This window comes from Labrus mixtus, chromosome 10 (genome assembly GCF_963584025.1).
Source record: "Labrus mixtus chromosome 10, fLabMix1.1, whole genome shotgun sequence".
Classification (NCBI taxonomy): domain Eukaryota; kingdom Metazoa; phylum Chordata; class Actinopteri; order Labriformes; family Labridae; genus Labrus; species Labrus mixtus.
Window position 1 is genome coordinate 27079449 of NC_083621.1, and position 24776 is coordinate 27104224.

At 44.5% G+C, this 24776-nt stretch overlaps 1 protein-coding gene across 3 annotated transcripts in view; it reads right to left on the reverse strand.

Moving 5' to 3' along the window:
* Positions 1 to 24483, reverse strand: part of tenm2a (teneurin transmembrane protein 2a) — a 112852-nt gene extending 88369 nt beyond the window's left edge. For all 3 annotated transcript variants that reach the window (XM_061048953.1, XM_061048952.1, XM_061048951.1), the window contains exon 1: positions 22237 to 24483. In XM_061048953.1, coding sequence (XP_060904936.1) covers positions 22237 to 22288 — 52 coding nt within the window. In that variant the 5' untranslated portion in view covers positions 22289 to 24483. The remainder of the gene's footprint in view (positions 1 to 22236) is intronic.
* Positions 24484 to 24776: the final 293 nt, after the last annotated feature.

The window sequence follows — 24776 nt, forward strand, 5'->3', positions numbered from 1 at the left end:
GGTTGCCGCATCGCCCCTCCATGATCACTCCCTTGAGAAACAGCCTCATTTCCCCCCCTCTTCTGTATCTGTTCCCAGTATTCTCTCCATTAACCGTTAGCTTTATCGTTCCCGTACGGAAGTCGTTACTGAATAGTGGTAAAAAAATAAAATAAAATCAATGAGAAACGGCAAGGACAAACTAGATTTCTCCTAGATAGAACTAGATATCTGTTCACCTCTCTGTCCAGATCCCTCATCATCTCTCTCTCTCTCTCTCATCCTCCCTCCATCACCCTCTCTCTGGTGGAGGATGGTAATCCCATTAGGATCAATATTCCAGGCGAGTGAGCATCCTTTCACTGCAGCAATTACAAACCTTTAGAGACATAAAGGAGAGCATTTCTTCACAGCTTAGACCATCAATCAACTATTTAGCTTCAGAAGCAAAGGATGTTGTGTGTGTATGTGTGTGTGGGTGTAAGTGTGGCGGAGGCCATGTGTGTGTGTGTGTGTGTTCGTACGTGCACGTGTTTCTGAATTCTGCACTATTGTTCCGTCTGCTCTCCTGAAATGACTGTTGGGATTTTCGTCTTATAGATCCTATTATGGGTGTATGAATACATGAGAGAGCTTCTTAATGCACACTTCCCATCTGGGCGTGCAACACGGCCCTATCATCTCCCTTGTGAATGCATGTATTAGCATTGTCCACTGTGGGATTTCACAGACGGTTAAGCCTGGGTGTTTAGCCAGGGGTTAATATTTCATGCCTCCATGTTATCTCCCCCCCTCAACCACCCATCCCACCTTCCATCCTCCAGCATCCTCCTCCCTCTTCTATTTCCAGCCTGGGCATCAAATCCATGCTAGTTGCTTCTGCAGCAATCATTCATTGCTTACTATTCCAAACACTCGGTATATGCTAATTTGACAATCTTTGAACTTGGATACTTGACGGTTCTGGTGCATTCCTAAGATTGTAATGCTACAACAAAAAAATAAAAAATAGGTTGCTCGCTAACATAAATACCACTGCTAGGTTCCCTCTCTTGCCCGTCTTCCCCTCTCTCTTATTCTCTGTCTCTAATGAGGTGGCGTGACTGACAGGAATGGTGAGGGCATATCACTTCTCATCTTGTCAGCTCTGCGGCCTCTTGTGCCCCTCAATGTCACAGGGCTCTTCTTTGCCTGGAGGGGGCCCCGGCTTCCATCTATCTAACCACTACACAACATTCCCCCCTCCTCCCCCCCATCTGGCACGTCTTGCCCCGAGACAGAGGCAGCCTGGGTTGGGTCACATCTGGAGGCAAACACGACGGCGGTCTGTGGAGCACAGTATGGCTACAATAACACTAAGAGAAGTAGAAAGTGCACTTCATCAAAAAGAGCTTCATATATACATTCTCCGCGGAGGAACTTTAATCTGTCTGGGTTACAATTTGTTAGAGAGTATAACAATTTAATCAGTTCTTTACTGGAGCGGAAAATAGAAAAGGCTATACTGTAGGTCTGATGCAGCAGTGTGCATTACAGTAGAGCTTAGAACAACAAGTACTAAATATTAAGGCGTACAAAAACAACACCCAGGAAATGACAGATCCAAATGGCTCGCTATTTTTATCGCCCGATTCAGAGCTGCATCATAGCCCGTGGCTCACACTGTCAAAATGATCGTTCTAATTCTTTGCCATGGAAAAAATTCAATTAGACTATCATTAGACCGGGCTGATGATGAGGTTCTGTTTATCGTTAACTGCACATTATTCGATTCTTCATTTAACAGGCAGCGCCTCATTTACTGATGATCCATTTAACAAATGCTATTCTAAAAGTTTTCTTTTGGTGGAAAATGTGGAGTTTTTGGAGTGTGTTTGTCTTAAAGACTTGCAACAGAATGATCCGGGTACATTTTTTTTTAACGTTTCTTTGTTTGACACAAGCTATCTGCTTTATGACAAGTTCAAATTCCTGCCAGTTTAACTCTCGAGCAAATACGTACATGTGACAAAACAAAGGGAGTGGAAGGAGGGAGGGTTGTTCTATACAGTTCCAAAAAAGAAGAAAAAAAAAATGGAGGAAAGGCGTGTATGCATGTATGGGGAAGCAGAAGGGGCTTGAAGGCACTTGTGGTAGTGGATTAACTGTTACATCCCGAACAGAGCGTGTTAGAGGGAGAGAAGAGGCTAAAGCCGAGCCCTCTCTTTGTGTGTGTGTTTTTAACCAACAATAAAGAGGCGAACAGATTTACTCCTATAGGGCCAGCACTGTCTGTTCTTCCGCTCCTGCGTTCCGTTTCTATAAATTTCCATAAGTAGAAACCCTCCCAGAAAAGAATGATCTGTAGTTCGAGCTGCACTTGGAAGCCTGTGGGACCGAATTTGGCTATGCACCCTATGTGCTACCCTGCTGCAGTCAACCAGATGCCATTGTAACATCTTTTTGCCTTTGCATCGCATAATCTCACTTTCAGCATGCACATATTCCCACACACAAATCCACAGAAGCACAAGCCAAAGGTCCACATAACTATCACCCACGAGTTCCTCTCAAAACCCTGGAGACGCAGAACAGAGGCTAACAAGGGAACGGGGGATGAAAACAGAGCTCCGGAAGAGATGCAGAGCTGCAGGAAAAAAAATAAAAGTGGCAGGGTGGAGGACTTCTTTCCTCCGAATCAAACTGTGCATATTTTCATCTTTTGCTCATAGACCGACTCCCACAGGACATCAGTATGCCAAACCGAAGGACCTGCTGTGTCTGTTTACTCTGCGCTACAAGAGAGGAGAAAGAATCAAACTCATTTCTGTAAAGAGAAATTATATCTCCTTTTGATACCACTGTTTGTGAAGGCTATCAAAGCCCACCTTACCGAGCAGATAAATCTGCTCCAATATCTTTCGGAACTAAACCCCAACTTGACAAACATGAACCCAGAGCTACTTCATAAAACACGCTGGTCCAATACGGCAGAGAGTCAAAAAAACGCTCAAAGTCAAGTGCAAATATTGAGAGACTTTTGATTTGATCCAACAATGTGAAATTTTGAAAAAAGAAAAAACACAGAGTGATAGCTTTTATGGAGAGAATCCTGACAGCCTCAGAGTTTGTTTACAAGGGCAATAATGCTTATATACGCTAGCCTTGGAAAACAGTCCAGCTCCATAATATGGGCTAGATAACATCTACAATATCACATGCACTGGAGCTTGGAAACGCAAAGAACTGCTTTAAAGTTTGTTTATCTCCCCAAACAGCCTCCCTATTACAATGTCAAGAGAATCACATCTGTGCGTCAACAAGCAATTTTTTCCTTTTGACGACAGGCCTGTGAGGCATATTTAGAAGAAATAAATGCATGGGAATTCAAATGAAACTCAGTAAGATGGCCCGCTTCTCCTGCTTTTTGCTGCATGATTAGTATATGCATGTGTGTATGTTGGTGAATAGATATGTGCTGACAGTTTGGCAGCCTCGATCAGAGCCCTGCGTCTCTGTCAGACCGCAGGCTGTCTGACTGATGAGGGGCAGGCAGCAAAGTGGAAAATGAGAGGAGAGGAGGAGGAAGAGGAACGGGAGGAGGAGGTGTGAAAGAGGAGCAGAGATGGCAAAGAGCAATGTGGTGGCAGAAAAGAGGAGATTGGAGCATCAAGAGGGGGGGGGGGGGGGGGGGAGGAGGCATGCGAGAGCGCTGATATAAACAGCTAAAAAAAGGAGAAGCTTGTTTTATAGCTGGTGTAGGTGTGTGTGTGTCTGTTTGTGTTGCGTGTGTGTGTGTACAGGCAGGATCTGGTATAGGTGAGTGGCAGGGTGTAATAAGAAATGTGACCTATTGATTGGCTGTAGAAAGATGTCAGAGCTTGGCGTGCGGTGGGGGGGTTGGAGGCGGCTGTGGTGGCATGAGGACAAGACAAGATGGCTTCTCTCCTTTTCCTTCCTCTCTGTGTATTTATTCCGTCTTCATTTACCTCTGCGCCGTTTCACGCACTTGCCAACACTTCTTTAGCATCCGGCCCGATGACTGGGCTCTGTGACGGATAAAATCTGATTATTATATGATGATGATGATGTGTGGTTAAGGTAACAGCGCCTGAGGGCTGCAGCGCGTTATCATGCGCGGGGTGTTAAACAGAGGAGGAAGTGGGCTTCCCCAGATTGACAATCCAATTAAATGACTGTGTGGTGTGTTAAGAGTGTCTGCAGACCACCGAGGGGAAGCGACAAATAATACCTCGTTTCTGGCCTACATACACTTTTAGATTTAGAGGGACTGTCTGTGCAGCCTCATGTGGAAATAAACGCATTGCTTTATAGCACAAACTCACACTTATAGACATCTTCTATCACCCTCTCCATCTCTGCAGCTCAAGGCTATCATATATGAAAGATGTGAGAGGACCCTTCAAAGACAAGGCATGTGAGGATAATAGAGCACGACTCAACCTCAACAGTCTTACTTGACTCAACAGCAACTGGTGCACTATTCAACCTATAGATATCTCTCCTTTGTAACCAGAGCCCACTCTCATGCTGCACCTCGCCAGTGTTTCTGTTTGCAGGAGATGAGATCAGAGAAGTGAGTACACATAAGAAGCCTATAGACGGACCAAACAATTCAAATGTCACGTGGGTGATTGATTAGCCGACCTGACCCTGCGACTCCTGCATCACTGAAATGGATCATGAAAGATCATCAAAGGGAGGGTGTTTAAGGGTGTGTGTGTGTGTGTGTGCATGTGACAGGTTCCTTATGCTGCTATAGCTGATCAAGTGCCAGACTCCCAGCATGCCAATTATTGATGAGGATGTTTGATATTTAGAGGTCAGGAGAGTTTACTTTCTTTTTCTGTATATCATTCTTTTTCTTTTCTTTCTCTCTTCTTTCCCCACGCACTCCTACACCTCTTTTTTTTTTTTTTTTACCCACAGACATTTCATGTACAGGTTGACCAGTATCTGCTTTCACACAAAGACAGCCAAAGGGGGCCTATTTGTGGATGCTGTCTCACATGCATCCTTCAAGGGGCAATTTTTTTTTAACATGTTTTGACTGTAAACATTTTAGTAAATGACTCTGAAATGTATTGATGCTGAAAATGACATCACACAGAAATAATTTTGTAAAGTACAAGTACGTCAAAGATGAACTCAAGTACAGTGCAGATATATTTTTTCCTCAATGATTAGCGTTACTAAGTCTGTGGAAATTCTTGTGCAGGATCGTCGGTTGAGGTCTAAACAAGAACCGTGATGAGGTCACAGTGATGACATTTTGTTTTTCTCAGTTGAAGAGATTTCATATTTAAAAACATACAGTCTCAGTTACAAACTAAGGAAGAGGGATTCTGGAAGATGTATGTGTTTAAAAAACGCAGGAATGGCACTGCAAAGGATATAATGTTGCATTATGGGAAATGTAGGAGCAACTTATTACATGTAAAAACCCACTTATTTATTGTTATTATGAATTATTGGGGAAGCCCGTTGAAACCTGTTTTGAGATGATTCGTATGTGCAGTTTGACAGTGAATTTGAACCAGCTGAACGAACAGAGGCAGAACATGTTGAGTGAGACAGGGAACAGATTTTATTTCCACTGAAGCAAAGTTAAATGCATCCGTCATTGTTTCCTGTAGGCTAAGCCGTATGTTGCGCCACACATCCAATGTAATGTGCTTGTTCGCTTTAATCTGTCGCCAGTTTATGTTCCTTCCCTCGCCTGTTCCTTCAAATATCTGCTCAGCTGCAACCAAGCCGTGTCGACCAATTTATGCGGAGACGCATGGTCCCATACGGGGCCCATCTAGACAATCAAGCCTTCCTGATGAGACCCTGGGGGAGATAAAAGGGAGGGAGGGGTGAGGCAGGGAGGATATAGGTAAAAAGCATGTACAGGAGGAGTTGGAGGGGGAGGAAGACGAGGGTGGGAAAACAGGCGCCGAAAAACAATGAGGCAAAATCAGAAGATAAACGAGGCGCTATTTCAGTGGCAGGATTTATGTACTGTCAACATTACCCTCGCTATTAGGGGGAATCCAATTACTCTGCGCCTCTCCTCCCCTCTCCTTTCTCTCTGGGAGGGTGGAAAATAAGGGAGCAAAAGAGTGAAGGATGAAAAGAAACTGAAGAGGGAGAACAAGAACACCTCTGCATGATTTATCCAATTTCAGACACATATTTAGATATTGAGGAGAGGGGAGAAGGAGAGCGGAGAGAGAATGGACTCAAAAAAATGAGTGAAAGAGACAGAAAGAAGCAGGATGCGGCGTAAAAGAATAACATAAAGAGTAAAAAGAGAAGTGACTAAAAGCTTCTGCGCATGAGAGCAGAGTGAGAGAGAGAAAGAGAGAGAGAGGGGGGGAGGATTTATGAAAGGGAGCGAGGACGGGGATATTTGGAAAGACAGAAGCTCCCTCTAGATTTAATTGCATGCACCTCCGCTTTTAAATGGCTGATAAATTATACATGAAGGATGCTAAGACAATAATTATGAGCTGTTTTAGCGCGGAACAGCGGGATGAGGACAGACAGGCAACGGCGGAGGAGTGGAAGGCTCGAGTCGGCCAAGAAATTCTCCACGGAAAAATCTCTGGAGAGTCCGCCCGGGTCCGGGAGAGGAGGAATCACAGAGCATTATCATGAAATTACAGAGGCTACACGGAGCAAGTAGTGGGTAGAAGCATCTAGACACACACACACACACACACACACACACACACACACACACACACACACACACACACACACACACACACACACACATACACACGCACACACACACACACAGTGGATTGCTTTTGAGTACTTTGCCCCCAGGTTACAGCCCCAGCAGCTCTGGCCCCTTAGATTTTTAAGGCTTTGTTTATGTGACCTCGCCTCCAGCATACACACACAAACACACACACACAGAGTATCAGTGCATTTATAGGACCCTGTCAATACCTCCCCAACAAATCCTCCACTGAAAAAAAAAAAACATCTGCCGTCATCCTCTCACAGCGTCTTACCCATACGAGTAGATTTTTTAACCAGCGATCCATATAGTCTTCCTCAGTCTCTTGATAATCATTATAAATCTCTATTAAACCCCCACCTTCAGGATAGATGGGGAGTGTCAGCCCACATCTGGCACTCTACATGAATGTGTGTGTGTGCGTGTGTGTGTGTGTGTGAGGGGTTGAAATCTATAACCCAGAGTGTGGGATAAAAGAGGTGGAAATGAGAGAAATACAAATTGACAATCTAGCAAAAAACACAGGGATGACAGAAAATCAAACAGCTCTTCCCCGCACACGGCCCATCCAAGACTGCACGCGCGCTACTGTGTGTGTGTGTGTGTGTTTTCCTGAGCCCTTCTTCCTGTTTTTCAGGGCTCGTTCGTAAGCTGCAGCCAGTGATCGCAGCAGTAGTGCCCTAAAGCACAGCCACTTAACCCGGGCTAACTCACTCACTCAATACACTCAATACCCAGTCGGGCAAAAAACGGAGAGCCTGCAACTGCATGCTGCTTAGCATAAAAGCTATAAAAAGACACAGAGCCTCGCTAATGCTGTGTCCACAGTCCGTGTACTTGTCATAACTGCTGTAGCCGAGGGTGGAGAGCTGTATGTGTTTGTGTGTGCATCTGTGTGTGTCAGCGTGCAGGCTCCTTAGTGGCTGGCTTCGGGCACCGCCGCCCGCGACGGCATCATCAGCTCGCAGGCAGATTGCGACTTAGCTCTAACTGCGTCCCTCTGCTTAGTGTACAAACACACACCATCACACTCTCCCACACACACACACACACACACATACACATTGTACTGATATGAAAGGTCAATTCCTTGCCACACCACTGGTCTGCCCAGGAAACCTGAATTGATTGATTTGACACGAAATCCACCGCAGGCTGAGGGCGAGTAGGAGAAAAGTGAGAGAAGATGGACGGATGGACTGACAGCACAGATAGAGGGAGGATAAGACGGAGACAGGAAGACGGGACCAGAGGTTGAGGGAAAGTCAGGTGGAGAAAAATATGTTTCTGGTGTTGTTTTTTGTTTGGGTAAAATTAAAGAGAGCAACACTTTAAAAAATGCAAAAATGCGAGCCAACAATTCTGTGATAATCTATTATCATCACCTACACACACACACACACACACACACACACACACACACACACACACACACACACACACACACACACACACACACACACACACACACTGTGGTGTGAACCTGGCACAGTAAAAGTGTGTGAGGCGAGGTGCAATAGGATCACTCTATTCTAGTCATGGAGTCGAAGGGGGCAGATTTTGTGTGAACAGATGGTGTTTACCTAGTAGCAGGTTGGTTGAATCACCTAACCGCCCCCCTTAGCCGACCATACCATTTTAGCACAGCCGACCATTTACACACACACACACACACACACACACACACACAGAAAAAAAAACAGACCGTCATACACAGCTCCTCTCATCTGAATGAGGGGTGATAACTCACCATGCCGCTGTCGGGGAAAGGATAGAGATAAACGAGGGGTGACGAAATGAGAGAGAGAAAGAGAGCAGCTCGAGCGGCAGAGATACAGGGAGAGAACAAGAGAGAGAAGAGGAGAATGGGGCCAATGGTGTATTTTTTTTTCTTTCTGGTCTGTAGTTATGTAGGTCACTTTTCCCTCTGACTCCGGAGTGGGGAATTTGTAAATCTGACATAATAAGGCATTTGGCCCGCAGTGACGCTTCTGAAGACGTTCGGTCTCTTCCCGCTCGTTTTGGGTTGCACCATTGCAGCCGCTAGCACAACGCTGCTTTACCTGCTGATCTGAGGAGCGAAAGTGGAGCATGGGAGAGAGGGAGGATGAATGGAAGGAGCATGGCTTATTTTATTTATTATTATTCTTTTGCCGGAGGAGGGAGAAGAAGAGAAAAATGAAGAAAACGGAAATGGAAATGAGAGCCTCAACCTGCAGCACCAACAAAACAAGGGTGGCAACCTCCAAAAGCCAACGACTCCTCGATGGGCCTCTGGATGTCAGAGCAAACTTAAAATGTTTGGTAATTCATGCTCGCCTTCTTTCAGAGACGATTCTAGCTCTTTTCAAAACTCTTACATATAAGAAGCTGTGTGAGATCTGAGGCAGAGCGACAATTCCCAGTCTGGTTAATAATTCACCTGTAGCTGTGACCACTCTGAAATAGAAAGACTGAGAAAAGAAGAAATTCTAAACATCTTGTGGGAATGTTTTGTTGACGACATTACATGTCCTGTCAGTCTTGTTACAGTGTAAAATGTGTACCTACATGCACATGCAGGCATATGCACACACACACACACACACACACACACACACACACACACACACACACACACACACACACACACACACACACACACACACACACACACACACACACACACACACACACACGCACAGAGGAGCAGACGGTGCAGTGTATGAGGTCTGACAGTGCTCTCCAAGGATCAGCTTGTGTTGCTAAAATAAGGCTGTGTCTGGAAAGAGGTGGATTCCCCTTGAGTGGGGCACAGAAGAGCACTAAAAGCTAAGTGGAGATGAAAAAAAATTGCCTCTAGAACTGGAGGGAAAAGTGAGAGGATGTAGGAGAGTGAGAGGAGAGAGGGTGAAGGGCAGGGGATGGATGGAAACAAAATCAAGAAAGGACAGCAAGGAAAGGAAGCAGAGGGGTTTCTAATTCAGAGTTCAAAATCTTAACTGGTTATTTTATATCTGAAGTTAAATTCCAACCTGGAAAAGTTGGCTGCATGTTATCAGACTGATTATCTAAGTACAAGTATAGAATGACTTAAACTGGATTTAACTTTATAAATAAAAACTATAAGAGAGAAGATGATCAACCAACAGTCTGGGATATGGATAGAAAACAACATTAAAACAAATGAATAGCTGATCCAATAAAAACGTCTAAATTATTTATAATGTTTGTAGATTAACAATTTGTTTTAGCACAGCAACACAAATGTAAAATGTTCAATTGATTCTTATTTATTATATTTTAATTTCAAACACAACTCTTTTCCTTACATTGTAAATTTGGTCTGTGCATGTGTCTACCTGTGTTAGTACAAGACGAGAAATATGAATTCTTAGTTATTATAACAGCCTTTTTTTTACAATCATCTTTTGTCCATTTTTGTTTTGAGTTAACTATGTAAGGAATTAGAAAGTTACTAATGTATTATGTGCACATGCAATCTTCAATCAATATATTTTAAAAAATACATCAGTCACAAAATAATTGCAAATTGAGTATCTTTGGGTTTTGGACAAGCAATTTGAAAATATTTGATCCCTTATAAAAAAAAAGTTCAAGCACTTCATATCCACAAAAATCCTCAAACACATGTATTTCTGGAACAAACTGAGCCGACAGACTCGCACAGAGTCGGTGTCTCGGTTAAGTTGTGAACTACTTTACAACTCGGAGCAGAAGCAGCCGATAAGCACATGGAACAAGGGTGTTATACTGGCAACACGACTGAGAGCTTTTGACTCTCCTCTCTGCTCCCCTGTGCTGCGCCGTGCCTCCTCTCCTGTTTCCATTCCTCTACTTCTGCATGACTCTCTCTCCCTCTCTGTGTGTCTTTGTCCCTCGCCCTCGCCCTCTCTCTGCATCTCCACCTGTGCATGTGTGCAGGTACACTCCTTCTCCATTAGCTGCTTTAGTTGCTACAACAGGGGGCACTGGGGGGGAAAAGTCTGAGGAATGAAGAAAGAAAGAAAGAAAGAAAGATGAAAATAATAGACATGGATGGATGGACCTCATCTGCATACCTTCACTGATGAGGCGCTGGAAAATTACAGGTTTAAGGAGGGATTGTATGGAAAATAAGAGACAAGCATGCAGCAGACGCAGGGACAAAATAGCATAATAGCTATAGCAGATTGGCAGCACTGTCTTTAAGTGGGATTGTTTTGTGCAAGTGTGATTTTTTTTATGTGTGTGTGTGTATCCATTGTTTTAAGAAAACATTTGTAGGCTTAGTGCTGGCAGTGGCTGGAAAAACAGAAACATTAAAATTAGCTGCTTTTTTAAGGCATGCTTCAATAATAATAATTAAAAAAAACACCTTTGATACCTTTTCTTCACCCGTCACTCTCACTTTTTTTTTATTTTTTTATTTCCTATTTCATCTTTGTTTGTATTGTTTGTTTGTTCTCCAGGATGAGTTCACAGAGCTGGAAATTGGCAAGTGGTGCTTTAGATTTGTACTGCCTGGTTCCAGGTCAACAAAAACAGAAAATGCTGCTCACACATAGGGACCTAAAAAGATATTCTGGACAAGTCGGGGGGCTTTTATCAGAAGGCTTTGGTGTCTGCGTTGAGTTCCCATGGTGTCGTCTGCTCCTATTCTAATTGAGACCACGACAAAAGGAAAACGCAGAGTCCCCCTCGCTGATGCCGATGCTGCCTGGGTAATATCCTTGCCGTGTCCCCAGCGTACCGTTTCAATCTCACCCCGGTCGGAGTGAGTGTGATAGAGGGAGATATGAACGGATGAGCACAGGGGGAAAGGAAGAAAAGAAGTGTGGCTGTAAACAAGCTGAACCTGTTCTCCCTGTCTGCACGGGGAGAGACCCAGAGATAGAGCATGAGACGAGCCGGAGTGTGTTTGAGGAAAATCACTCCTCCTACTGACTCCGCTGTCTGTCTTTTCCCTTTTGTGAGCCAGTGTGTGTGTGACTGTGTGTGTGTGTGTAGGTGTGTGTGTGTGTGTGTGCTTGAGTGGGTGAAACACTGCCACAGTCCTATAGTCTCCCTTGAGACACAACTTCAAACAGACTGGAGAAATACTGCCAAGGGTTCACTCGCTGGATGCATGTGTGTATGTGTGTGTGTGTGTGTGTGTGTGTGTGTGTGCATTGTGTCTATATGCACAGATGCTCTCTATGCCTCCATGTCCTCTTAACTACTCTTATAGTTTTTTTTTTTAATTCACAGCGTTGCATATGCACAGAGTCCAAAACAAACTGTCATCAGAGTGGCGCTCGAATACTCAAACACCCTCTCCTACTTTTCTAAACACACATGACACTCAAACCAAAACACACACACACACACACCCACACACACTTACACACTTACACACATACGCAGAGACAGACGTAATTAAACAAATCCGTAGTGTCTATTAAGCGTGGAGGCCTCCCTGCTGTGAGAGACATATTAAAACCAGGATTAGCCCAAAACAATTACAAAATGCTACAGATAGAGCCTTTACCCCCCTGGACGGTGCTGTAAATGTGTATGTGTGTGTGTGTGTGTGTGTGTGTGTGTGATCGCCTCTGTCCCCTCATGTGGGCTTTAAACACGGATTCCTCCGCTCACATTGCTCTCACATCTTATGTTTTATTTAACACTTGGCAATTGTTGGTGAGCAAAAGGCAGCGGGGACCTTGAAGCAGTGCGCAGCACTAAATAAAAAACACTTTGAACGGTGCGATGGCAACGACTCAAGTCTCATTATGTGCGAATATGTGTCGTTGTAGTCAAACAGTGATGTGTGCGGTTAACAATGTTAAACAGGCTGACGCAAAGAGCACAAACTAATTTGCCGACACAAGTACACAATTAGAAAAAGGTGGGGGAATGATTTGCTCTCATTTCTTGGTCTGAAAATTCAATATTTTGTGCTTCACTTGGAAAGTACAAAAACCATTACCCCCCCCACACACACACACACTCTCACACACACACACACACACACACACACACACACACACACACACACACACACACACACACACACACACACACACCATCACCACCTCTGCAATTCCTTTCTGTCTTACTTTCTTTTTATTTCTCACCCTCCTTCTTTCCATCAGACAACATTTTCTTTGGCCGTTTCTTTCCAGGTGTATTTGCATTTTCACATTACATTTTCTCTGTTTTACACACTTCAAGTCTGGAGACATTGCGTCAGCTTCCAGTGTGTAACAGAGTACCAAGAAAAAAATCTTACGACTTGTCTATAAATCATTAAATGGCTCAGCCCCAAGATACATGGCTGACTTGCTCGTACAATATGAAACTACTACAGCTCTTAAATCACCCTGCGATGGTTTGTTTGCTCGTCCTCGTGTGAGAACAAAGATCAGTGTATCTTCATGTAGTCATCTTGTGGACAATGTAATGGAGGATCTAAGGTGTTAATTTCTATGCATGTGTTCATGAATTAAATTTCCCTTTTTTAATGTGATTCCCTAGAAATGAGCTCTTTAAATACCTTTTCCAGATCGTTTCTTAAGCAAACATTTGCCTTTAATTCTACAGTTTGAATTCTTTTTCAACCATTTCTGCATGTGAAATTTTCCCTTTTAAAAAACTCTGATACGGCCCTCGGCCCCTCCTTCTCTTCTTCCTTACACTCTTTCCCCCTTCACTCTCTCTTACCCCCCCCCCCTCTCTCTCTCTCCCTCCCTCTCTCCATCCATCTCCTCCCATCCACCTTATGTGCAGAAGAAGTGGGAAGTCTACCTGCTGGATAATCCTGCATTACATCCTTAATCCCCTCATCGTGTTCACACACATACACACACACGCAGACAGACACACACACACGCAGACAGACACACACACACGCACAAACACAAACACACAACCATGCATAACTCTTTGTACATGCACATACATGCATAATGCTAAACAATAGATGCAGCTGTTAGAGGTGTTACACACGTTTGCATGTGCGTGACATATTCCTGAGAATTGTAAATGTGCATTATCATTATTAATTAAACCTTATTACACTTTTAATTGTTTTCTTAATAGTGAAGTCATACTGTCAAAGCATATATGGAAGCAGGGTCCCTGCTGTGACACTCACAGATTGAACAGGCGGAGCATCTGCACATAATGGGCTGTCACTAAAGGATCTGACATCACGCTGTCTATGAATATCTTGAAGAGAATTTAAAACCAGAGGCATATGGGGAAGGAGTTAGAGGTGTAAGGTGTGTTTGCATGTGCGTGTATTCTCCAGTGGGCGAAGGGCAAAGGAAAATAAAAACAGCGTTAGAGACGGGAGACAGAGCAACGGGGCGAGAAACAGACAGAAAGAGGAGAGGAGACGGAAGGGAGTGCAAGAGATCTCCGAGCTCTGCTTCTCATTAAGAAGTGGCTCCGGGGTCCAGTCACTTGCCATTGATTTGTTTAAAATCCAAAAGCTCAAGAATCGACAAACTTGGCGTCTTCAAGTCTCTGTCAAAGCCAGTGAGTGGACAAAGCACGCCAACCAATCCTACGTCAAAACACTGTTTTTTCTTCTTCTTCTACAGGATGTTCTCAGTGAGTCATGTTAGGACATCGTCATATCACAGTAAAATCTGTACAATGGAAATGATGGGATATTTCAGCAGATGTCAGTCACATTAGAAGTCAAATGGATCCGACAAAATCCTTTTAATTTCTCCCATGAGTGTGTCTGGTTTCACAGTCTCTCAACCTATTCTAGTGTGTGTGTGTGTGTGTGTGTGTGTGTGTGTGTGTGTGTGTGTGTGTGTGTGTGTGTGTGTGTGGTGCTGGCTGAATAGCCTATGAATAGAGGCCATAGCCAATCAATAGCAATCTACGGCCAGCCTTCGCGATGCTAATGGAACTGTGCAGGAGCTGGCATTTGGCCAGTGCCATCACTGCAGCATCAGTCTCGAAGTGCACGAATACACACACATGAGGAGAGAGAAAGGTTAGAGAGACAGAGGTGAGCGTCACAATGTGTGTCAATATGAGGGACAAAGAGAGAGGGGGGGGGGGGGGGGTTGCAGACAGAGAGATGGATGTGCTGTGTGACATTGTTTAGGTGATCAAGAATGATCGATGGAATCATTTCACTGCCCCCTCTGCCCCGCTGAACGGCCCATCTCCCCTCATCTCCCCCTTAAGCACTGGTCATTAGTACACACACACACGTACACAAAAAAAACTAACACACATGCAAAGACTAGGTTTCACTTTGTCATCATCCCTACGGCAAGGTCACAGCGTCCCCGTCTCCTCAAAACACACCTTCTGTTTACTGCTGGATCCGGAGCCGCTGTCTGGTAAGGTAGTGTGTGTTTGTCTGTGTGTGTGTGTGTGTGTGTGTGTGTGTGTGTGTGTGTGTGTGTGTGTGTGTGTGTGTGTGTGTGTGTGTGTGTGTGTGTGTGTGTGTGTGTGTGTGTGTGTGTGTGTGTGTGTGTGTGTGTGTGTGTGTGTGTGTGTTTCTGTGAAGAAGTCATTAAGGCATTAAGGCCTATTATGTACAGGAAAATAAGGTTATGTAACTATAGCTTACGAGTTGACTCACAAAGTCGTACAGTGACTGGAGTATCACAGCAGTGACCTTTACGAGTCCTTTCAGCCTCTACAGTTCAAAGTGCCTCAGTGCTGTCGTGAGTAAATCCTCCTGAGCTGTAAATAGGCCTAACGCCACGGATAAATAGCGAAATGGAGATGAAAAAAAAAGAAAGCCGTGACTTTTCTCCATTTAATCATCTCCTTGTGGAAGGGAGCGCATTACGTGGAGTTAATTGAGGGAAAAGGGGGACAAAACATTTTAGTCGAACGTGTCATCCACCTCACAAAATTGATGGACGGCTAATGTACTTTTTTTTTTTTTTTTCTCCGAAAGAGTCATTTCAGTGTGTTCATCGAAGTAATTTGAAAGTAATAAAACTAACTCTATAACGCATTACTGTCTGCATGAAGGCAGACGGGAAGTCCTTGCTGTGATTTAAAGGACAATCGATGATATCTCTCTTCAGAATGAACGTGACAACTGGGAATTAATTCAAACCCCAAAAATACTTTATGAAGTTCCACAGAGTGAAAACGTGACTTTGGACAGTAATAAAGTACGAGTTCTTAATCATTGTACTCAATTAAAGTTTTCAGATATCTGTACTTTTCTTCAGATTACATTTATCTGTGAACGTGTTTCTTTTTACCTCCCACTTCAAACACAAATATCTGTCCTTCCCTTAAACTCTCAAAGCAGACTCGTTACTTTGTCTTTCATGACACTGACTTTTTTTTATTTCAATCCATTATTCCACCTTACGGATATCAAGATATATTTAAAATGGATCAGACATGAGCAGAGAGATATTCTCCCATCTGCTTATTTGCACATTGGAGATCATGTAATGTTCCTTATTTCCATTGTATTGTTCTTTTGTTTTCTTTTGAGGTGAGATCGACTCAAGTTTACCTGTCGCCCAAATATATCTAGAGGTTCAGTTGCCCTTGCACGGAATCAGACGATAGAATCAAGTTTCAGATTTTATTTTTATACTTCAAGTTTATTCAGATTTTGTACTTTTGCCCTTTTACTTCAATGAAGAAGTTGAATCAGCATTTCTGCTTTTAGCCCACAACAGAAGTATCTGTACTTCTACTTGAGTAAAGAACGTGTGTACTTTCCCCACATCTGACTCTCCACAATAAGTTGGCAAATACTTCCTGTCTGTGCTGGTGAAACAATTGAATATTTGACCTATTTTCTTTCCAGAAGCTGCACAGTAAACTACCTTACACCCTTCAGCAGAGGCACCACTTTTTGAAACAGCACCTCTCTAAAGCATGAACCATTGTCCTCACCCCATCCCTTAAAATTGGTTTCACATCTGCCGCAACGTGACAGCCAGGGAGGCAGCATGGATCTGACGGGGAGGATTGACTCACAGTCTGGGCTATAGAGGTAAAAGGTAGTCTCACCTTTTTTTTCTTTATGTTAATAACACAGACCTGAGCGGAGTGAAGAGAGGATGAGATGCAGCGGGAGAGAACAAAGGAGGAGGTTAAGAGTTCAGAAAGCCAGAGTCAGTGTTTTGGTGGGGAAGGATATTAAAGATGAAGGGAGGTGCTGTGAAGGAGGAGACGTGGCAGCAGCTCAGAGTCAGAGATAGCAGAGGAACTGGGGGGGGATGAGAGATAAGATGAAGAAGAGAAAGGACGATTTTTATTCGGGGTTTTTGAGTTTACAAACATCGCCGTGATGAGTCAATGAGTCACTGCTGTCGCCGCCTCCCCAGAAGGTATAATGAGGCTGTTTGGATGAACGATGGCAACTCCAAGACAAAAAAACCTCCTTTTCTGCAGAAACGCCGGGATCAATTTGTCACTTCAACATGACTGTAATTGTGACACTTTCATCTGTCACATAGTTAGCTCTGGCATGGATCGATCACTTAGAGGGTTAGCGTTGCATGGCTAACAAATGGGACAACAGTGCATCCTACACAGCTTGCTCTGATTGAGGGCACGATGCGTTTCTTGCTTAGAGGGAAAATTAAAAGGTGAATGAAGATGATGAATACTTTTCTTTCTCTTTATTAATATGCGGCGCGAAGTAAGTGAAAAGATTCAAATTAACTGGGATGTCAGCTTTTGTTTTCATTCTCTTTTTATAAATTAGCTCCTTAAATGTGAGCAGGAAAAAAAAAGACGGCAATAAAGAGGACAATGACTCGGCAGCGTCAGGTGTGGATGGAGGGATGCTCTGAGATACTAGAGGAGTGGGATGTGTTGGGGTATAGGTGACACACATGGCAGCGCCACATGCAGATGGTGCACATGGATGAGCAGCCAGGCTAGTGAAGCATAAAACCAGCCAACTCGCTGATCACACACACACACACACACACACACACACAAACACACACTCAAAAGCATGCTGAGACCACCAGTTAGCTTGCCAGCCCTTTACTCACCCAAATCACCACTGTGAAAATTAATACCTCCAACCGTCATACAAAAACTAGCCACACACTCTAGAGCAGACACACACATGCACACACACCCACTCTAAAAAAAAAAAAAATCAATGACTGCATTAATTATTTACGTAGGAAAATGCATCTATAAAATTTACAAAGGGAACCTTTTTGAAACATTTTACTTTTAAAGCCGGTTCAATAGAAAAAAAAAAAAACAGTCTGAGATCCTTTTGTTTTAATATCGGCCGTGTTAATCTTAACGATTTCCTTTCCTTTCCCATTTTCCTTTCTTCCAAACAGACCTCAAGAAAAAACCAAGATTGACTGCCGGCTGACTGCTTTTCCATCAGTGTGACACTCAACACAAATGCAGCCACACACAAGTGCTTACCTGATGAGAAACGGGACAGATTGAACGATTCAAAAAAAAAAAAAACACAAACCCCCCGCTCCCACCTTCCACATGATTTCAAACATGCACACAAAGCCATCAAAGCACACACATTATACACAAACGCACAGGCGCTGACGGCCATACACACAATAAAGCATGGTGCGTCTGGGAGGACACAGGGGGCTGAAAGCAATCTTCCCACTGACCTTGAGTGGGGAGGACAAAACGTGTGATGCAGGGAGAAAAAAAAAAACCCCAATGCGAGGAAAAGGAGTGAAATACATAATGTATCTTCACTGGCGGAGGGAAACAAATGCTTTCACTGTGATTGAGGACACATCACCCTCACACATCAATACACACACACACACACTCACATTTCGGCTTAAAGAACACTGGATTGAAAACTGAAAGCAGAGAAAAACTCATTTTCCTAAAGCAGGAGGAAAACACAGGGAGAGGAACGCAGAAAGTACGACAAAGAAAAGAAGATGATGGAGGAAGAGGGAGAAAAAGCAGTGGGTGGAGAGAACAGAGGAGTCAGTAAAGAAGCCAAAATAGGTGGAAACAAAGAGGGGGAGAGGGAGCAAAGCAGACAGAGACAGATGGATGGAGTAAAGAGAGTGAAGGGTAGAAAGAGAGATGACTGCTAGTGACCGGCCTTTGTAGATGACTGTCGTTGCTCACTTTCGAGTCAGCTTCACTGAAGCAAAGTCTTAATGACTCACGGGCCTGATACTCTGCATAATCAAGCTGTGCATGTGTGGGTCTGAGTGTCTGTGTGCATGTCTCTGTGTGTGCGTTCGAGCCACTAGTCTTGTAACAGAGAACTTTATTACCATCTGTTCCCACACATGCTTATTTGTTTAGCCGTGACACGCACGTCTTCTTCAATCGCTTTGCTATTCTTTCTCTTTCCCACTCTGCGCCTCCTCCAATCACCTCTTTCTTTTGTGTACTCATCTCCCCCCCCCCTGCATCCCACTGCACGCGTGGAGGGGTTCTACTCACATACATCGTGTCCGACCCCCCCAAACCCTAAAAAAAAAATTACGACCATTATCTCAGTGGTTTTCTAACAGCCTCGCAAGTGGTGGTGAAATCGAGTCATTTTAATCAAAGCATGTGTGTGTGTTCCTCTGAGCCTGTGTCACTGTGTGTGTGTGTGTGAGTGTGTGTGTGTGTGTGTGTGTGTGTGTGTGTGTGTGTGTGTGTGTGTGTGTGTGTGTGTGTGTGTGTGTGTGTGTGTGCCTCAGTACCTGCATAGGCCATTAGGTGGAGCTGGTGCCTGACTGAGAGTGAGAGACGGATAGAGGGAGAGAAAGGCTGGATGAATTGGAAGAGAAGAGTCACTCTCTCCTACCTGTTATCAATTCTTTTTTTCTGGCACTGTAATTTTTTGCCCAACAGTTTGCTGTATGCTGGATTTCTGTGTCTAGGAGCATCAATTATTCATACTTCAGTAAGTACCACCTGGTAGTAGAAGCATACTAGTGGTTCTGAGTTTAAAGATAAAGTAAAGAAGAAAAATAATAATTCCATTATCCTTGAGCATGAGTATTTTAGTGAGCACAGACCACAAGATATAATTGACCTTTTTCCTGCCATGCATTTTAATTAGCTGCTCCCGGAGAAGCCCAGGTGTAGCTAATAACATTAACAATGTCCCAGTAAGCCACACCAGTAAACAAACCTGCACGTTAACTCAATCTGGAGCACCTTAATGGAATGCAGCCATCGTTAATGTTATTAATAACACCTGTACTGTTCCTGCTGTGGAATATCAAAGGGGACAAAAATGTCAAAAAAAGGACACACAGAACTTGGCCTACAGTTTAAATCAAATGAGAAATGAGAGGACAAGCCCAATTTACAATCACAAATCATTCAGTGATTTTCACAATTTTTTCCTAATTGAGCTGAGTTCTCTGGGAAATCTTCACGATAAGATTCAGACGTTTCCAAAACCACAGAGATGCACAGGCACACGAGCACCTGTGCTAGCACAGATCTTGTTGGCAATTGAGAGAAAAAGGGACGGTAGCCCGGAGGAAGGGCAGGTGTCCACAGATGGAGCGCTCTCTCTGTCTCTCTCTCTTTCTCTCGCTCTCTCTCACCCTCTCTCTTTGATGCCACAGATGGACCCAATCACACCTATTTCTCTCTCACATGCCCTATAGCTAGATAATCAGTGTGTGTGTGTGTGTGTGTGTGTGTGTGTGTGTGTCTGACTTGTTTATTTTGTCACTTAAAAAGGGTGTCTTCTGAATGAGTCTCTAAATATGCATGTGTCTGCTGTGGTTTTAGCCCACAGCAGACACATGTGGTGTTTACTGTGTGAAGCAGTGGAGGCTGCATTGTGAAAATACTAAATTTCTATCAAACTATCAGTCTGTTTTAGCCAAAAATTTCAAATAACAGCAAAGTTAATTCTCTGTAAATGTCTCAAAAAGACACCACAATGTTTCAAAGCACAGCATGAAAATGAATCCTACGATTCAAAACTGTGTGCTGGCTCAGGACAACATTTAATTTAACTTCATATTTGCATGTTTGGTGACAGATGAACACGTGAGAGGTGGCCCGCAGAGGGTCTGTCTGTCTCAGATGGCAGGGGGTCCCACTAGCCAATGAGACCACCCGCTCCGTAAAGCAGGAAGTGAACCACCGATCTGTCATCTGTCTTCATAAGCCCACCAGTCAGGACCCTGCTAATTAGTCACCATGGAAACCATGGCTAATTCCCTGGTCTGCCATGCCAATCACGTCCTGTCTGTGGCAGCAATCAGAAAGGCACATTTATCCACCGCTGGGCCGGATCCGTGTAACAGATGTGTGTGTGTGTGTGTGCGTATGTGTCGGTGGGTGTCTTGTGTTTGTGTGCTCGCATGTGGGCGGTTCAGAGAGTTTGTAAGTGTGAGAGCTTGTGAAAGGCCTTAGACAATGTTGCCTTTATGTTTTAGAAAAAAAAAAGAAAGATGCCTGTCTAGTTGGTAAATTCAGAGTGTTTGTTCAGAAAGGAGGCAGATGTGTCGGAGCTGCTGAGAGGGGTGTGTGCCATGTTGTGATTGTCTGTGGGAACTGTTTGATTAGCTTGACGAGTGCTAGCAATCCCTTCACACCCACAAAGCAATCAAACATCTATTATATGACACACACGCAGGCAAAAAAAACACACACATAGATAGAGACGCAGAGATATATTGTAGAAGCACTTAACCTCTTCCCTAAGGTCAAACTGTTCATTCTAACAACACATCCCCTTCTGCTCTCAAATAACCTGCACACCAACACACAGAGTTAGAAACAAACCTTTTGGCTTTAAATTCAATCCACATCACACCCAAAATTTTCTATTAATTACTCAGCATTGGATTAGAAAGGCAAATAACCTTGTAAACATTGGGGAACACATACATGCATAAATTATGGATTGAATTTAACAGGGGCAACCCATGTCCCGTCTGTTTCCAGCCATCAGCTACCTGTCAATCACTGTAATTACCATCAACTGGAACGTGCTCGCCAGAAAGCTTTGGGGCCGACACGCGCAAGCGGTCACTTATATATGCACAGACTTTAAATCAATGACCAATAAACACGCATGGACGCGCACACACATGGATGCACACACACACATTTGAGTGGAATCTCATAGCAGCAGTACATACTGGCAGTCTCGGATGCCAATCATAACTTCAAGCGCACATCAAAGACAAGTTCTGTTCCTATGTATGCCGTTTGATCACCAGTGCTGCCGCCTCCGCCGCGCACACACACACACATGCACACACACACACACACACACACACACACACACACACACTCTCTCTCTTTCTCACTCACACACTCCATATGTACATATAACCTAGATAAGAGCAATGCATTAAAATCCAAGATGCATAGGCTGGAAGAATGAGAAATAATTCAGGAATGGTTTTCTGTTTTAGTGCGTGTGTGTGTGTGTGTGTGTGTGTGTGTGTGTGTGTGCGTGCGTGTGTCTGTCCACAGAAGAAGAAACATAGGGATTGGCTCCAGTAAAGTTCCAGCGACGTTCCATTGTTCCTCACACTGTTCTCCGGAGAGAGCGTGGCACAATAGCATCTGTCTGCTGTAGGGACAAAGAAGTATCCGAGGGGTCTTACCTGTCTCATGAGAGAGGGTCTTGGCTCGTCCGGTGTTGCCTGAGTGATGCATCGCTCCGTACTTGTCTCTCTTTCTGATTAACCCTCTACCCTTATCTCCTCTCCTCCACACTCCACTCCTCGCCGCTCCCTTAAGAGTCCTCTCTTCTTGATTCTCAATCTTTTTTTTGCAACTTGTTTTCACCTTGTCTTTCCACAAAGTCCTCGCTGCCTGCCGCCTCTTCCCTCACTCTTGTTCCCCCTCACTCTTGTTTCCCTTTCTTCTCCTCTCTCCGTCTGTCTGCTGTGAAGAACAATCCGCTCGCTGAGTGCCGGAGCACCGCGCAGGAGGAGAGAGAGGGAGGGAGAGGGAGAGAGAGATAGAGCAGGAGCCCGAGAGACACACACACACACACGCTCACGCGGCGTGGATCGACACACTTGCACACGTGTAGCTGTGGCACTGCAGAGACAAACGCCACATACAAAAACACCAGAGGGGAAAAAAGATGCACTCCTTTCTCCCCCTTTTTCCAGGAGACTGCAGGTCTTATTGTCTCCCCTCCTGTTTCTAGTCCTCAGTCCTCTTTTTTGCTCAATCCGTCACAGATCGAGGCTTGTTCGGGCAGAGGGGAACGAATGGATGAGGAGACACTGAGTAGGAAAAAAAAAAAAAGGATGCCTTTCAGCCTGTGGCAGGCAGAGCAGAAGAGAAGGAGAGATGTGGCTGCGGCTCCATCCTCCATCTGCCCACAGCTGAGACTGAGAGCAGACTCAATGCACACACACGCTCACGCTCTCTCTCTCCTCCTCTCTCTCTCTCCCCTCCTCTCTCTCTCTTTTCTCCCAGCATCACCGCACCAGCAAGATGGAGGGGGAGGAAGGATGACGGCGGGAGCTAACGAATGAGCCAGAGGGAGAGAGAAAGCGGGGTAGGGGTGAGACAGAGGAAGAGGGAGAGGAGGAGAAGGAGGAGGAGGAGGAGGAGGAGGTGGCAACAAGGGCGGGAGAAAGCCACGGAGCCCAGAAGCGCTGGAGAGTGAAAGAGTGACAGAATCATGGGAATGTGACAAAGCATGCACATCAAGGGCGAAGGGGAAAGAGGGAGGAGGAAGAATAAAACCAGATATAGGAGACACCAGGGATTTGGTGTGAAGGAAAGAGGCGATGAGGAGACATAGAAAGAGAGGAAAGATTGGGTTCTAGGTTAAAAGACGAGGCAGTGAGGCTGGGGGGGAGAGTCAGAGAGAAAATGAAGGGCAGAGGACACTGCGGCGATGAAGCTGGTAATATGTCAGATCTCACATTATGTCCCTAAATAGGAATAGAACAATGTCAAACAATGCAGCTCCAGACACAGCCTCTCTTTGACACAACTCTCCCCCTGAAAACACCAACACCCTGAAATGAAGGGGAAACCAGTGCTCATCTTGACACAAATGATACACAATTGTGTCCTCTCACAGAAAGTCAAACTAGAAGTATCAAACATCAGACCAGCTTAACTAATCCTTTGCAACGAAAAAAAAACATGTGTTTCTTTATCTGACTCCGGCCAACAGCTCAGGTGGCAGGTGAGCAGGTGAGTGAATGTCCCCACAGTGTCCAGCAGAGGGCAGACATCCTGTCACCCATCAACCAAACAGGCTGAGGTCATCTCTGGCTCATCAACATATTGAAAAATTAACACAATGCTGCATTACTGAATGCATTGATCAACATTCAGTATGCATTTGACACATCACTTAAGTCAATTAGAGGATATAATACATTTAGACAGCGCTGCATCTGCAAGGCTGTTCATCATTTAGTGCATATTTAGAGATAATTCAATGACTTAGAGGAATGGTATTACGGGGTAAGACTGCCTCGAATATATGTTTTCTAATGTATGGAGAGTATTATTATTTTTATTAGGGAAAAAGAACCTACGAAAAAAGGAAGTAAGGAAAGGGGGACAGCACACACTTACACATTCTAACAGGCGTTGAACTTCAGGTACAGAACTGCTGTTCAGAGCAAAAGTAAGCCGACAGAGAGCAGGTGTGTGTAGTGTCATGAGAGTGTGTTGTCGGGGCGAGGAGACGCGCAGTAGAGGCCAACCGAAGAGCCAACACTCTGGAGGACTGCTGTCAGCCTAATTTTCTATCCCGTCATGTGACATTTTCCGACGTCATCTATCATCCTCAACGAGTCACAGATGTACCCCAGGTCACACACACACACACACACACATACACACACACACACACACACACACACACACACACACACACACACAGGCTATTGTTTGTGTGTGAGCCCATGCGCTCACATGTCTGTGTGCACAGATCAAGGGCGGCAGTTAGCTCCCTTTCATACCCAGGTGTAGAAGCTAGATTTACAGCAGCGGTGGGTTTAGAGAGAGGGAGGGGGGGCAGCTATGACTTCATCATATTAAAGTTGAGAGTGCGGCCCAGGTAGCATCAGCGGGAGCGCAGGAGGAGACGCTGGATTTTTTTTTTCGAGATGAGGTTCACGTCAATTTGTCATGATAAAAAAACCCATCTCAGACAGAAACA